This window comes from Balaenoptera borealis, assembly GCF_965194805.1.
Source record: "Balaenoptera borealis genome assembly, chromosome: 3".
NCBI lineage: Eukaryota > Metazoa > Chordata > Mammalia > Artiodactyla > Balaenopteridae > Balaenoptera > Balaenoptera borealis.
In genome coordinates, this window is record NC_138866.1 from 1,982,153 (window position 1) to 1,997,285 (window position 15,133).

General features: G+C 59.1%; 1 protein-coding gene across 5 annotated transcripts; it reads right to left on the bottom strand.

Moving 5' to 3' along the window:
- Positions 1-1,303: 1,303 nt before the first annotated feature.
- LBHD2 (LBH domain containing 2) lies at positions 1,304-14,586 on the bottom strand. Of its 5 annotated transcripts, XM_082387483.1 has the most exons (6): positions 11,634-14,056; positions 11,016-11,095; positions 9,749-9,896; positions 4,444-4,530; positions 2,702-2,858; positions 1,304-1,665 (listed from the first exon to the last, which is right to left on the bottom strand). In XM_082387483.1, exons 3-6 carry the CDS (start codon positions 9,839-9,841, stop codon positions 1,568-1,570), a joined length of 435 nt encoding a protein of 144 aa, XP_082243609.1. In that variant the 5' UTR covers positions 9,842-9,896; positions 11,016-11,095; positions 11,634-14,056; the 3' UTR covers positions 1,304-1,567. The 5 variants fall into 5 exon arrangements, with proteins under 5 accessions (XP_082243609.1, XP_082243607.1, XP_082243610.1 ...); XM_082387481.1 differs by having other exon boundaries at positions 11,016-14,056; XM_082387484.1 differs by lacking the exons at positions 11,016-11,095; positions 11,634-14,056 and adding an exon at positions 10,813-10,995.
- Between the last annotated feature and the right edge of the window lie 547 nt (positions 14,587-15,133).

Genomic DNA, 15,133 nt, shown 5'->3' on the forward strand with positions numbered 1-15,133 from the left:
TCTGCCTGGGAGAGGTGAGGATGAAATCTCAGTAAATGGCACCATCGTCCCGCCCCCCGCAGCATTCCACACCAGGAACCCGGAAATGACTCCTGCTTGCTCAGGCCCTCAACCCAATCCCATGTGTCAGCAAGTCCTGGCAAGGCTTCCTGTGAAATGTCTGCCCCCTGCCCCCTTGTGGAGCCGACAGGAAGGGCCAGAGGAAGAGGGGCAGGACCTTGAAGGACAGCCCAACCCCCTCCTAAGAGGAGCCATCCTGGGCCTGTGTACTGGCCACAGGTTTAAAATTAAAGCAGGCTGCCAGGCAAACTTCCGCACCTTGCCCCCCACCTCTCCTGCATTTGGGGGGTGGGCTATTTTTAGAAAGAAGGCGGGTAGGAGAAAGTGCCTTATTCATCCTGGAGGTTAGCAAGGCCTCCAGGAAAGAACAGAGGGGCCTGTGTCTCCCACCTCCTCCTCCAGGCTCACCAAGACCTCACGCTACCGCCCACCTGGGCCTGTGGATTTGTTGAGCTAACATTTATGCAGGGCTCCCCCTTGCCAGGCCCTGAGCTTCCTCAGGCCTGGGTCAGCCTGGCTGAGAGCAGGGGGCCAGGTTGGGACGATGGGAGGGAGGGTGGCACAGCTGGGGAGTGGGTCCAGGCAGTGGTCAGGTTTCTGCACCCCAGGCCCACCCCAACCGGTCAGCAGAGCCAAGAAACGAAGTCGCTGGACCCCATGGAGGGATAGGGCCCTTGCGTGGCTCAGGAAGAGGTGCTACCCAATCTCCCACATGGGCACTCTGGCTGGATCAGTGGCTTCCCAACTTCAGGGATCCCGCCATAGCCGGGGCCAGCACTAGCTTTGGGCACCTCACTTCGTGCCTCAGCTTCCTCATCTGTACAATGGGAATACGCAAGGATTTAATAAGATTCAAGCTGGAATAGTGCACCCCACCCATGTACCATTCCTGTGCCCTACTGCACCCAGAGTGTGTAGGGGGTGACAGGAGAAGTCCTGCCTTGGGGTCCAGCCAGGGCTGGAGGCCCCAAGGAGGGGGGGAGGCCACCGAGAGGAAGCTGGTCTTGCCTTGGACAGCCTCAGCTGAGGCCGAGCAGAGCAGAGGGCCCTAGGCAGGGCGCCAGAGCAGCAAACACGACAGCCCTGCCAACCACCCTCACCCCCAGTGTGGAACACCCAGGGGTCACTCACTGGGCACTCTGGTCTGGTCAGCATGGGCTCTGGACAGAGGCCCTTGCCTGGAAGGCCACTGGCAGAACCAGAATTGTCCTCAGCTCCTCGAATCCCCACCAAGCGCGCCCCCTGACCACCAGGAAGAGCCTTTATTTCTGCTTCCAACCAGAGAACAAGGAGGGGTGTGATCCGGACCCTGGGCTGTGGACGGGAGAGGGCAGGGGCTTGCAGTGCTGGCGGAGCTGGTGAGGCAGGAGGTGGTAGCTCGGCTCTGCCTACTGGGCGCCCGGGCAGGCCCAGGCCTCTCTCAGCATCAGCCCAGCCGCTCTGGGGCTGAGGCCCTCTCAGCTGTCAGAGCCCAGGGATAGCAGAATCTGGCCATGTCCTTGTCCCATCACTGGGTGCAGGGGCACTGGTCCTCAGAGCTGGCACACTTGTTGCCAGTGTCGTCTGGGACGTTCCCTGGTGCTCCCGGCAGATGCGGTGAGGAGGCTGCAGAAACACAAGGGCCTCCATGTTGATGGGTGATGAATTTCTGACAGGTCTGCAAGGAAACGTGCGAGGGCGGGGCAGGCACCCGCGGGTGAAGTGGGGGAGGAGGTGCTGGGTGCGCGGTTCTCAGTGAGAGAGGGAGGAGGCCGGTCTCTGGGAGCGAGAGCACCCCCGCCCCTGGCGTGGCCACCAGAGATTGGGAGGAGGCCCGGGGACCTCCCCAGAGCCCGCGTGTCACCAGTTACCCAAGGGGTGGACCCTGGACAGACTCGACAGAGGTTGAGGGGAGTCTGGGGAGAGGTGGGCGTTATGGCATGGACAGGCTCCTTCTGGGCCCAAGCTGCAAGGGGCCTTCGGACCAGCGAGGGCCGCAGCGGGGGTGGGGGAGGAGCTGACCTCTGGGGAGGAGGAACCGGCCGGCAGGGTGTCAAGCAGCCCCGGCCAAGGCTGAATTCCCTGGGACAGACCCCCAGGGGTCTCCAGGGGACAGAGCTGCCCAGGGCACAACTCACCCCTCATGCACCCTCCACAGAGGCCCTCACTGCCCAGCCTGCAGACCTGGCTCCTGGCTGACCCCTCTCCTGCCCACATCCCCCTCCCAGAAGATTCCCTGGCTCTGGCAGCCCCTCGGCCTTTAACCAGGGCACCCGCGCCAAGACAGGCACCTCCCACCAGGCTGACCCATCTCTCCCGCCTCGCACCCATACCCTTACCCCGTCCAGGCCCTGGTGGGCAATGCATGCTTGTCCCAAAGGTAATGAATCGTGAGGGCGAGGGGAGAGGGGGCGGGACCGGGTGGTGAGGAGGGAGAACCGACGCGTACCTGTGTGCCAGGCCAGGGGCCACAACAGTGGATGAGGGGACCTCGTGTGCCGATGGGAGGGGGACGGCGACAGGGAGAGGGGCAGGCCAGGCAGCGCCTGAGCGCCGAGCAGAAGCTCACAGGGCGGGCAGATGGACGGTGCGAGCAGGCTGGAGGGTGGAGGACCCGGGCCCTGACTCCTCTCGGGACCCCTACAGGCAGCGCCTCACTCACCGGCAGCAGCCTGGCTCTGGGCGGACCCCCTCTGGGCGCCCTCCGGAGGCCAACGCAGCTCCCCACTCTCCACGGCACCCGCCTCGCTGGGCTCCACCACGATTGAGGGCAGCCGCTGGCCCATCCGAGGGCCCTTCTCCCTGGCACCCACCATGGCCTGCAGGGAGGGTGGGCGGGGGTCAAGGCAACGCCAGGCCTGGGCTCCCCACTCCCTGCCACCCCTGTCCTGCACTGTCCACTGGGAGAGTCGGGGGCCCATCCCTCCCAGTCTTCAGGGCCAGGTGAGCACGTGCATACGTGCACATCCCCCAGAGGGTCCAGCCCCTCCCCCATCCCACCGCTGGAGCTGGGGCACTCAGCACCTGGGATTGCGGGCTCTCCCTGGGGCAACACAGGACCCACCTGGGCTGAGCCCTTAGGCCCATTTCACAAACAGCAGCCTGGGACCAGAAGGCCAAGGTCACATGGTGAGCGAGCTCAGGGCTTTTGTGCATCCCCAGCTGTCTCGAGTATCCTGCAAAGCCCCTTCCTGGGGTCTTTCCTACTGGGACCTTGGCCTCCTCCTCGGAGGAGCTGGGAAGCTGTTGCCATGGCAACCTGAGTGACTTGCTCCAGGCTCATTGTTCAGTGCCCACAGGAGCCGTGCGGGGGCTGCCTCCCCAAGCTCTCCTGGTGCCCTCAGCATCTCCGCCTCCCATTCAAGGCCTTCCAAGGTAGAGGCCCCAGCCACCAGTGCCGCTGCACAGGCCTCCAGCCCGGCGCTGACGCCGTAGCAGCCCTGACTTCCCTGTACCAACCCACCTCCGTGCGTTTGCCTAGGCTGGTCCCCTTCCTGGAACTCCCCACCCGCCCCCCCCCACCACCTTTTACCCAGAAGGAGAGCTGCTTGGTGCGTGTCTGCCTTCCCCCAAAGGTGCATCGAGGAAGGGCAGGCACACAGCTGGCAGGACTTTGCTAAATGGCCCTAAGTCCCCCCAGCAGAACCATCTGAACATGTGTTTAAATGCACTAGCTGGGTGGGGGCCCAGGAAACAGCATTTTAACAAAGTACCACAGGTGACCCTTAAGTGTGAAAACAGGCGTCACTAGGCTGGGACATCTGCGGAATCGGAGTGACAACAGAGCAGGGACCCCAGCATGGCCCAACGACTGGACCTCCAGCTGGCCTTGCCAGCCCAAGGGCTCCTTCCCCCTCTGGCAATCCCTCTCCCCCCATCCCACCCCGCCATTCTCCTTCCTGCCCTCCTCCAGGAAACCCTGCTGGTCCCCACCCAGGGGCGCTCCTCTGCCCAGACAGTGGGGGAAGGCGATCCGGGCCCGGGGAGTTTGGTGTCCACCCTCCTCGTCCGCCCCACCAGGAGGGCAAGCCCAGGCTCCAGACTGGCCCTCGTGCAGCTCTGGCCTGGTCCCCCCACTCTGGTCCCACTGCCCCCAACAATGAGAAGAGCCCAACTCCAGCACTTAGGATATCAGGACGGCACCCCTTAGGCAGGGACCTCACTTTTCAGCTCCATCAATACCCCCCGGAAAAGTAGCGCTAAGGGCAGGGGACCCTGGCATGGCCTCACCTGGCGGAGAGCAGACTGTCTTGGGCGCAAGCCCTGGGGTCCCAAGGTCTGCTTTGCAGATCAGACCCCCGTAGAGGAGAACCGCTTCCCCCACCCAGACGGGTAAACTGAGGCATGCACTGAGTCGCAGGCCAGGGCTCCAGGGTGGCAGACCGCAGGGTCCCAACTGCATACCTTTCCTGCCAGGCCTCCAGCCTCCTCAGCTGGGCTCAGCTCTGGCACGGCGGGCTGGGGGGCACTCATGCTGCTGCCACTGTTGGGCTGCTCGGAGACAAGGAGCAGAAACGGGGTGTCTGCTGTGGGCCAGATGCTCGATCCCACCCTCCTCCCGGAAGCTTCAGACGACTCCAGCCCACACCCGCCCCACCCCAGGCCCAGCACCCACAGCCCAGGCTGGACCTCTCTCTCTGCTGCTCCCTGCCTGAGCCCACCCTCAGAGGGGGCGCTGAGGGACAGGTCCCACACAGTGTGCCCAGGCTGCAGTGGGGCGGTGGCAGGAGTGCCCAGTTCCTCCCTGAGAACAGACACCCTACACACCCAAGGCGAAGGGAAACTGACCTCCTGCCTGCATGTGGCCACCCCACTCGGGCCAGGCACAAGGGCAAGGGAGCCCCGCCAGAGACCACACAGCAGGGGCTCTGGGAAGAGAGGTCCTGCCAGGACTCGTGGGCACCAGCCTCAGACTCTCCACCTGCACTAGGCCAGAGGCAGAAATGCGGGCGGGCTCTGGCAGGCAGACACCTAGTTGGGCGCTGGCTGGGGGGACAGCAGGGGCGACGTGCAAGGGGCAGGAGTGCTGGGAGGGAGGGCACTGACCGGCAGGCTGGAATGCTTGTGATGCCCTGCTGGTTGTGGGGGGGGGGATCCTGCGCCCACCCAGCAAAACGGGAAGGCTGCCTTTCTGGGAAACGAGGTTTCTTTCACCCAGCACCCAGCTTAGGTCAGCTGAAGTCCCACTGGGACCCAGGGAAGGCTGCGAGGGGACCACACACTGCAGTGGGCATTCCAGGGCATACCCACCTGAGCCTCCACCCAATCCCAGAGCTTGTGAAAGCCCCTCCCCCCGGGCTGATGCTCCCAGATCAGTCCCTCCAGAGGAGCCCTTCATGGGGGATCCCATCCCAGGACCCCAGAACCTCAACTAGAGCCCGGGAGCCAGGACAGAGACCAGGAAAGTGGACTCAGAGATTCAGACAGATGCCAGAAAGAGCCAGAGTGACAGGCAGGAAAAACCCACTGGCCACAGAGACAACGCAGAGCTGATAGAACTGGAGAAAGAGAGATACAGAGAGAAGACAGACCCAGAGAGATTATGCGGATGGAGAAGGAGAAAGGAGGGGTGGTAGAGACAGGTGATAGAGCCAAGGGGGCAAGCAGGCAGCCAGCAAATGCCTGAGGGCTGCCACCCCGCGGCCCGGTGCCAGGGGCCAGTGCCAGTGGGGCATCCGCACACCTAAGGCTCCCGCCACCCACACCTCCCTCAGCTGCCAGGTGTGTAGGGCCAGGTATGGCCGCGCACAGCCCCCAGAGATACTGCTCTTGCCCAAAGCCCAGCGCCTAGCAGCCAAGGGCTGACTGTGGTCCCCACACCCTCCCCTTCTCCAGGGAGCTCCGACTCAAACCCCCCCACTCGCCCCTTCCTCCTCTCCCACCCACGCCGCGCCTGGCCGCCCGGGCTCCCCGCGGGGCCCGGCCCGGGACAAGGGTGAGGAGGGGCGCCCCTTGTGCCTCACTCACACTCACCCGCCCGCTCTGGATGCTCGCGCCGGGGCTGCCACGCCAGGCTTGGAGCTGCTCGCCCCGTTCGCCCTCCTTGGCTCGCTCCCTCCCTTCCTCCCCGGCGCTCTCCGCCCACAGGCTCTCCCTCGCCCGGCCCTTCATTCACACTCACGCCCCTCGGCTACCGGCTACCGCCCCTCCCAGCTCCAGCTCCCAGGTAGCACCCTGGCCTCATCCTCCCTTTGACGAGACCGCATCCCCCAGAACCCGATCCTGGTCACTTGAGGCTCCCAGCCTCAAGTTTGAGGTGCAGGAATTCAGGGGGCAGAATTCGGGGAGGCCAGATACCTAGAGGACGCCCTCCAATTGGAAGGGAGAGTGAAGAGGACAAGGACTACACTCAAGTGTGAGGGCCAATGTGTGTGTGTGCGTGTGTGTCACTGCAACAGTCCCCTCTTCACCCCTGATGCCATTCCCCGAAAGGAACAAAACAGCCTTGGGACAATCATCTCATTCAGCCTGGTGGATAGGCCTGACACCTGAGGCCAAGATGCCTAAGCTCTGATCCACATAATTCCCCACCCTTCCACCATCCGGCACCTAACGTCCACCATCATTTATCCAACATCCAACGTCCATCCAACATCCACAATCCACCACCATTCAGCATCCACTTATCCAACCACCGTCATCTACCGTGCACCATCTATTCATGTCTCTTCTACCACCCAATCACCATTCAACCACCACCCAACATCGACCACCTACCATCCATTACCCTCCATCAATAAACCAACATCTGTCCCATCCACAATCCACCACCTAACTTCCACCATCCAGTTACCATCCATTCACTAGCCACCATTCAACCACCATCCAACCACCATGCATCCATCCATTCCCCACCACACCCACCATTTACCAAGCATCAGTGCACCATGAAAATACCTACCCTTCAGTCCAACATTAATTCACCATCCATCCATCCACCACCTACATATCCATCATTCACTATGCAACAGCTTTCCATCAATATTTAACAACTATCTATACATCTACTGATGATTTATCCATTCACCGCATATCTGGCTGTGAATCATCAATCTACCATCTACTGTCTATTTATCTGAATTTATTCACCACCCAACCATTAGCCTCCAGCCAGCCAGCCACAATTCACCCATTCACAATTCAGTCACCAGTCATGCCCCTGCCCTAATCCATTCGTATTTCCATGAACCATAATCTACCATCTCCCACCCACTAGCCATCTACCATTCACCCACCTCTTATCCCTATTCACACATATCTATCCATTCATTGCCCATCTCACAATATCCTCTATCATCCATTCATCATCCATAATTCATTATTCATCCAAAACCCATTCAAGTATCATCTACCACCCATCCATATTCATCCATTCTAGAAAAACTTACTATGTGCCCTCTATGTACCAAGCATTATTTTAGGTGCTGAGGGTAGAGTAGAGAGACAGCAGTGAGCATTCATCCACCGTAACTCCTCCACCATCACAATCCATTCACCAGCCAGCCAGTCATTATCAGGGCATCATCCCCCATCCATTATTCACTATTCATTCAATATCCATATTCATTTATGATCCATTCACTATCCATTCGCCATCTTCCTCCATCTATACATTAAACCCTCCATTTACAGTACACTGACCACCTACCATCCATCTACCATCTCTCTACCATCTTCCCATCCACCATTCACCTTTCATGCATCTATATTCCAAGATGTAGCCATTTATCATTTAGCCATCATCCATTCATCACCTAATCATCATCTGTCTATCCAGAATCCACCCATTCATTATCGGTCCACCATCCACCTTTCATCTACACTTCCACAGTACACAAACCATTATCTATTGACCTAGCAACCGTCCATTTATTTGCCATTCATGCACCATCCAGCCACCATTTACTTGTTCACCATTGATGATCCATCCATCAATCATATATCTATTCACATTCATCTACCATCTTGCCATCCATTCTCTACAGCTAGATCCTTCACAAGCGTCCACTTACTATTTATCCACCATCCATCCATACTCCCATGATTCATTCACCCAACAAGCATCCACCACCCACCACCTATCACCTGTAATGCATCCACTATCTATGGATATTCCAGTATCCATCAATCCATCAATTTAGTGTCCACATTCACCCACCCTCCATCGATCAATCTACAGTCTATTTATCTATTCGTCATCACTTAACTACCATTATGTAGGTGCATCCACCATCTTCCTACCATATACCGTCTAGCACCACTATCTACCATCCTTCCAGTACTTATCCAACCATTACCTATACACCATCCACCCAACCACACACATTCTGCCACTGCATCCATCACTCATCCATTAATTCACCTCCCATCCAGTCATTCATTCCCCACCAACCATCTATCCACTTAGTAACTTACCCATCCATCATTCTGAGATGCATTCATCTATTCCTTATATTCTTATGTTATCCATACACATAAACAGAAGTAAATCATTCTCACTTCTCTTCTTCCACCACCCATCTCCATCATTCACCCATCCACCCATCTTCTCACCATTCTTCTGCCCATTCATTCATAAACTAAGCATTTATTTATTAATAAATCTTAATATTAAACATAAATAGTAAACACTTATTACTCAGTGCTAGTGCTGGGTTCTGGGATCATCAAAATGAATAAGATCTCATCTATATTCACAGTCTGATGAATTCAGTCTGATGGTTCAAAAAAGGGAAACATCACAATAGCCAAGACATGGAAACAGGGCTTCCCTGGTGGCATAGTGGTTAAGAATCCGCCTGCCAATGCAGGGGACATGGGTTCGTGCCCTGGTCCGGGAAGATCCCACATGCCACGGAGCAACTAAGCCCGTGAGCCACAACTACTGAGCTTGCGCTCTACAGCCCGTGAGCCACAGCTACTGAAGCCGGCATGCCTAGAGCCCGTGCTCCGCAACAAGAGAAGCCACTGCAATGAGAAGCCCGCGAACTGCAATGAAGTGTAGCCCCCGCTTGCTGCAACTAGAGAAAGCCCGTGCACAGCAACAAAGACCCAACGCAGCCAAAAATAATAAATAAATAAATTTTAAAAATATATTAAAAAAAAAAGACATGGAAACAACCTAAATGTCCATTGACAGATGTACGGATAAAGATGTGGTACATAGTACTCAGCCATTAAAAAGAATGGAATAGTACTCAGCCATTAAAAAGAATGAAATAATGCCCTTTGTAGCAACATGGATGGACCTAGAGATTATCATACTAAGCGAAGTAAGTCAGACAGAGAAAGACAAATATCATATGATATCACTTGTATTTGGAATCTACAATACAATACAAATCAACATATCTACAAAACAAAAATAGACTCACAGATATAGAGAACAGACTTGTGGCTGCCAAGGAGGGGGGGAGGGAGGGAATGAGAGTTTGGGATTAGCAGAGGCAAGCTAGTATATACAGGATGGATAAACGACAAGGTCCTACTGTATAGCACACGGAACTATTATATATTCAATATTCTGTGACAGACCATGATGGAAAAGAATATGAAAAAGAATTTATATATATGTATATATCTGGGTCACTTTGCTATACAGAAGAAATTAACACAACATTGTAAATCAACTATACTTCAGTAAAATTTAAATTAAAAAAAAAAAGGGGAATCAGGCCAGACAGAGAAGTGTCAGTGTCAAAATGCATACTGCGTCCAAATCTTGGTGCCTCCATCTTCTGGCCATGGAATGGCCATAGCTCTTTGCACAAGTTTCCAAGGAGGAGGACCAGGGAGGCGGCATCACATCAGGATCAGCAGAGGCCTGATCTGGGCAAGGTGGCTGCAGCGTGGGAGACCTGATGATGTGGGTGAGAAAAGAGGTGAGAATGGGAAAAGAGGTTGGCAGATATGAGGCAAGGCTGGGAGTACCCGGCTAAGGGACTGGTCCCTGATGATGGGTTCCTGGTGACAAGGGGGAGCTCTGGGGGGCAGTGTTTAGGCAGGCAAGTACCCCATTCAGCTAAGTTCTGAGAAGGGACCCCTCCCCCAATATACATACACTTCTTCATTGGACAGTACCCGGACCAGGACAGGGGCAATGCTGGGGCGGTCACTGTGGCTGCAACCGCACCCTCTCAACACCCAGGCACCCTTGTGTCAGGGAAGCGTGGGCGGGCACGCGCCCCTCCCACCACCCCATCCTCCCAAAGGCCATCCCACCTCCTTTCCACTTGGGCAGAATTTTCTCTCCCTACTTGTTAGAGGGTGATAGCTGTCACCCAAGGTGCTGCCTTTCAACCAAGATGTTAGCTGACAAGGGCCTCACGGCTCCTGGGGTTCGCTCACTCCTAATAGGGCTCTCAGGAAGTGCTCAAGGCCCTTGAGGCTTAAAGCTCTGATGGTGGAGCTGCGGCTGGGGACGGGGCGTATCTTTAAGGACAGGCCGTGGAGGCCTGTATCTGAGCCCACAGAGTCCAGTCTTGGGGCCGATCTTTGCCTTCAGCCTCCGATTCTGCTTTTCCTCCTCCCTTCTGCCCTCCACCATGCGCCCTTCTCCACAGGAGACGGACAGAACTGGAGGCAGGAGCTGTGTGTCCCGGCCGCTCCCAGCCTTTGCTGTGTGCCGTTGGGAAGCCCTGCCCCTCTCTGGGCTTTGGTGTTCCTGCCAATGGAGTAAGAGAATGGAGTACCAAATGAAGAGTAAGGACCAAGCAACTCTGATGTTCCCTGGCCCCGGTGAGGCTGGAGTTATGCCCTTCCCAGCCCCCTCACCTACACGCACCCTCCAAAGCTTGAATGGAGGTGAGGGCAGCGCCCAGCTCGGGGTACTCAGAGCGGGTGGAATCCTGGCTCTGGGCCAGGAAGGTTTGCTCTTGGCGCCCTCTTGTGGTGATTCTAGAGTAAAATACCCCAGACTCCCGCGAGGGCCACAGCAGAGCAAAGGGAAATTCAGGTGTTAATTTGAATGTGAGCACCTTGGTCCTATACTTTGTCCTCGCGTGCTGATCCTCTGTGAGAGGCAGGTCCAGAACGGAGTCCCTCTGCCCTTGGTGGGCTGCTGGGCGGAGGGTCCTAAGTAAATGACCCCAGGGGAGGAGTGGACGGGCCCGGGGGGTGGATTGACAGCGAGGGAAGAGGGAGGTCCGGCTGGAGAAAACATCCCACCCCTACCCCGCTAGAACGAAGGCCCTGAGGCAGGGATTTTCAACCTTTGCTCCAACACTAAATCCCCAGCCCCTAAAGATTGGTTGACTGCACAAAGTTTCTGGACATTTCTCTCTAATGTAAATAATCAGATTTCAGAGTTTTTAAAATGCCATAATAAGAGAATCACACCCAGAAAGCACGGGCGAGTAGGTGTGCAGAGCACAGGTGCACGGCGCCCTTCCCAGCGTCTATAGGACCCCAAGAGCCGCCGGCGTTGCCATCAGCCCTTGAGACCTGTGATGTGCTCCGCCTACGCTGAGCGCCGCGCCGGGACAAGCGCGGGGACAGATCCTGGAGGTTGGGGGAATCTGTCCTCCCGGTGAGGCCGGAGTGGGGAGCGGAGAGGGACCCGGGCCTGCCCCCAGACCCGAACCGCCCTCCTTGACCTGCACTGCCGCTGCGCTGAGCCTGAAACGGGGACCGGGTGGATTGGGGTCCTGAGACAGGGCGTCAGCTGGGGTGGGCGGGCCGACGGCCGGGAGGCTCCAGGGGTCGGGGCTGGGCGTTCACTGCTTCTCTCGAGCGCCCCCTCCCGGTCCGGGCGACGCCCGCTCGCTCGCCTTCCTCCAGCGCCCGCTGGCGACGAGGCGACCCTGCGCGGGCGGGGAGCCCGGGGGCGCCCAGGCCCTCCGGCCCACTCCTCACTTCCCGCGAACCCCGACCCAGGAAAGGCAGATTGAGGGCGGCTGGCCTGGGAGCCTCGCCCCGCCTCCGACGGTGGGAGCGGGCGGTGGAGGAGGTGCCGCGCGCGGCCCGACACCCGCTCTCCCCTTGGACGTGGGCGGCCCGGAGTCCGTCTCTCGGTCTCTGTTTCTCCGGGTCTCCGGCCCTCCCTCGGGCGGGGATTCCGGTTGCAGGAGCCAGAGAAGGGGAATCCAGTTGACCTTCCTTCCTCGCTCAGCGCCGCCGCCTGCAGCCTCTACCCCAGGCACAGCCGGAGAAACTGGGGCCCGGAGAGAGCGGGCTCGCCCGAGAATGGGAGGCGGAGCCGGACGGGAACCGGCGCCAGGCGCCCCGCGCGGCGCGGACACCCTGCTCTCTGGGGGAGGAAGGGGCTTGCTCCCCATTTCAGAGGCCCGAGGCGCTCGCTCGCACCCCACCCCCACTCCACCCCGCGCAGGGAGCTCAGCTCGGGCGGAGAGGGGAAGGTGGGGGCGGGGGTGTCTGTCTCCGCCGGGCCCCGGCCTGGAGGACAGGTGACGTGGGACAGGTGGGGATGGAAGCGAGAGAGGCAGCCCAGGTGTAGGGAGAGCGCGGCGGGCAAGTGGGGCTGCTGCTGGGATCCAGCGCCGGTGCCACCGCAGAGCTAACCGAGGCAGCAGGGGGGGAAGTGAGCTGTCCAAGGCCACGGCCGCAGAGGCCACCCGGTCATTCCCGCCACAGCGCTCCGCCTACCATAGGGGACAGTGTTGTCGCTTGCCCTTCCCTGTGCCTCACCCCAGCCCTGCCCGATGTGCGCAGGGAGAGGCTGGGGCTGGGCAGGGCTCATGGTCCTGAGTTTTTTGTTGTTGTTGTTGTTTTTCTATTTTTGATTGATTGGCTGCGTTGGGTCTTTGTTGCTCCTCGGTGGAACTGCGGCTGGGGTACCGGGCGCGAAGGGGTAGGGAGGCAGACCTCTCGCCGCACCTCCATTTAACACTGTCCTCGCGGGCTTTCTCTAGTTGTGGCGAGCGGGGGCTACTCTTCGTTGCGGTGCGCGGGCTTCTCACTGCGGTGGCTTCTCCTGTTGCGGAGCACCGGCTCTAGGCGCACAGGCTTCAGTAGTTGTGGCACATGGGCTCAGCAGTTGTGCCTGGCGGGTTCTAGAGCGCAGGCTCAGTAGTTGTGGCACAGGGGCGTAGTTGCTCCGCGGCATGTGGGATCTTCCCGGACCAGGGCTCGAACCCGTGTCCCCTGCATTGGCAGGAGCATTCTTAACCACTGCGCCACCAGCGACGTCCCTCATGGTCCTGAGTTTTAATCTCTAAAGCCTCCTGGAGGACGCGCCCACTGCCAGGAGCAGAGGGCAGAACCCAGCTGGCCAGCCTCGGAGACACCCCAGGTCTTGCCCCACGTGGCCGCCCCACTAAGCTGCAGTTCCTGTTCACAGAGGTGGGGACAGATTGTTCTCCAAGACGCGCTGGTAAATTAGCAATGCCTGTCCTGAGCCCCTTTGTGTAATAAACATAAAGTTTAAAACATGTGCCCTTTTATGCGTATATATGTTTGTATGGCATTGAAATGTTCTGAAAGTACACCAATATTCTAGCTGAGCCTGCATTGCACTTCCTGTGTACAAGGCACTGTCCGGTGCTTTGCCAAGCTCACTTAATCTTGGAAACCTTGTGAGGATGGTATATTATTATCTCATTCTAAAGAGGAGGACACCGGCACAGAGAGGCTGAGGAACTTGCCCAGGGTCACAGAGCTGAGAGGCGGGGCTCGGGTTTGAGTGGGCACGTGAGACCTGCTGCAAACCACTGCGCTGGGCTGTCGTTTTCGGGGTACCGGGCGCGAAGGGGTAGGGAGGAAGACCTCTCACCGCACCTCCATTTAACACTGTCCATCCAGCCACACCCCAGCTGGGGCCCGGCCAACCCCGCGGGTCCTCCAGACCTCACCGCAGCCCTGGAATCAAGGGCGGTTAACTTCTGGTCCCGGATACGGGCTCAGACACTGAGACTCAGAGAGGGCTCCCAGCGCAGAAGTGAAGCTGGGACTCGAGTCTTCCCGGCCCCTCCTGCCTTCCAAGGGGCGCCCCGGAGTCCTCCCTCACCCCAGCCCCCCACCCCCGCCCCGGGGGCGTCGAGTCCCTGCCAGACGGACGGGATGGATGTTAGGCCCTTGGACGGCGCAGAAACTGCCCGCTCCCCGGCGCCCTCGCGTTTAACCGATTCTCGGGAGCTGGGCTCTGAAAGCCCCCGCGTGACTCTCCTGCGCGCCTGGGGGCAAAGCCCTGACGGCTGGCGAGGCAAGGCCCGACCTGAGCAAACTCGAGGTGGGCGGCCGGTGGGGAGCAGGAGCGGGGTGTGGGCGGGACGCCCTTCCGGGCTGCAGCCCCGCCTGCGGGCGGGGCGGGGCGGGGTTCCCGGCCTGGAGGCCCGGCGGATGGTGACCCCGCGCGTCAGGGCTGAGCGGTGGGGTCTGGCATCCCGGCCCTGCCCGGCCTCTGCGCCCGGGAGCTGCCAGGAGATCGCCAGCCCAGGCCTGGACAGCCCACGCCCGCCACACTCTGCCCCGGTCCCCGCAGCCCCGGTCTCCTCCGCTCCCACCCCACCCCTACCTCCGGCTGGTCCTTCAGCCGCGCGGCCACCATTTTCTCCCGCATCCGTTCACCAGGCCCCCAAGCGCGCAGTGCGACATCCGCCGTTCCAGGCGCACCTCGCCAGCGGGAGCAGAGGCCCCCAAACCCCGCGCCCCAGGGCCGGGCGCTCTGCACCGCTCCCTAGTTGGGTGGGAGGGTGGGGAAAGGCCGGAAGAACTGCTGGAAGGGGCGACCCAGGCGGCAGGCCCTGCGGGCAGAGGCCAGGCCTCCAGACTCCCTGACCCTGGAGAGTCAGTGGGGGGCTGGAGCCCTGGGTCTTGGAGGCCGATTTAGGGAGATTATCCTCTGAGCTCTGCGGGTGGCACCCGGGGGAGGTGTGGGGAGCGGGTACGGGGTGATGGAATGGTGGATTAGATCCATGGTAAGATTAGCAGTTCTCATGGTGATGGAGACGTGAGCTGTGAAGTGCCCTCGGTGCCCACCCTGCGCATTCTCTCACTTAATCCTCACAGCCTTGGGAGGTGGGGATCCTTATACCCTTGCAGCAGATGAGGGATAATTTGCTGAGAGGTGTAATCATCCCTCGGGCTCAGTCAGGTGAAGCGGGGACTGGCCCGGCAGTCCGACTCCCTCCCCTTCTCA

Excerpts from the sequence above, each read along its gene's own strand:
- LBHD2 (XM_082387481.1), bottom strand. The coding sequence starts at position 11,200 with ATGTTTTCTCCAGCCGGACCTCCCTCTTCCCTCGCTGTCAATCCACCC. Across the intron at positions 4,531-9,748 it reads GGCACCAAGATTTGGACGCA|CCCAACAGTGGCAGCAGCAT; the intron begins GTATGCATTTTG and ends GTCTCCGAGCAG. Across the intron at positions 1,666-2,701 it reads CCAGAGCCAGGCTGCTGCCG|CCTCCTCACCGCATCTGCCG; the intron begins GTGAGTGAGGCG and ends GTGTTTCTGCAG.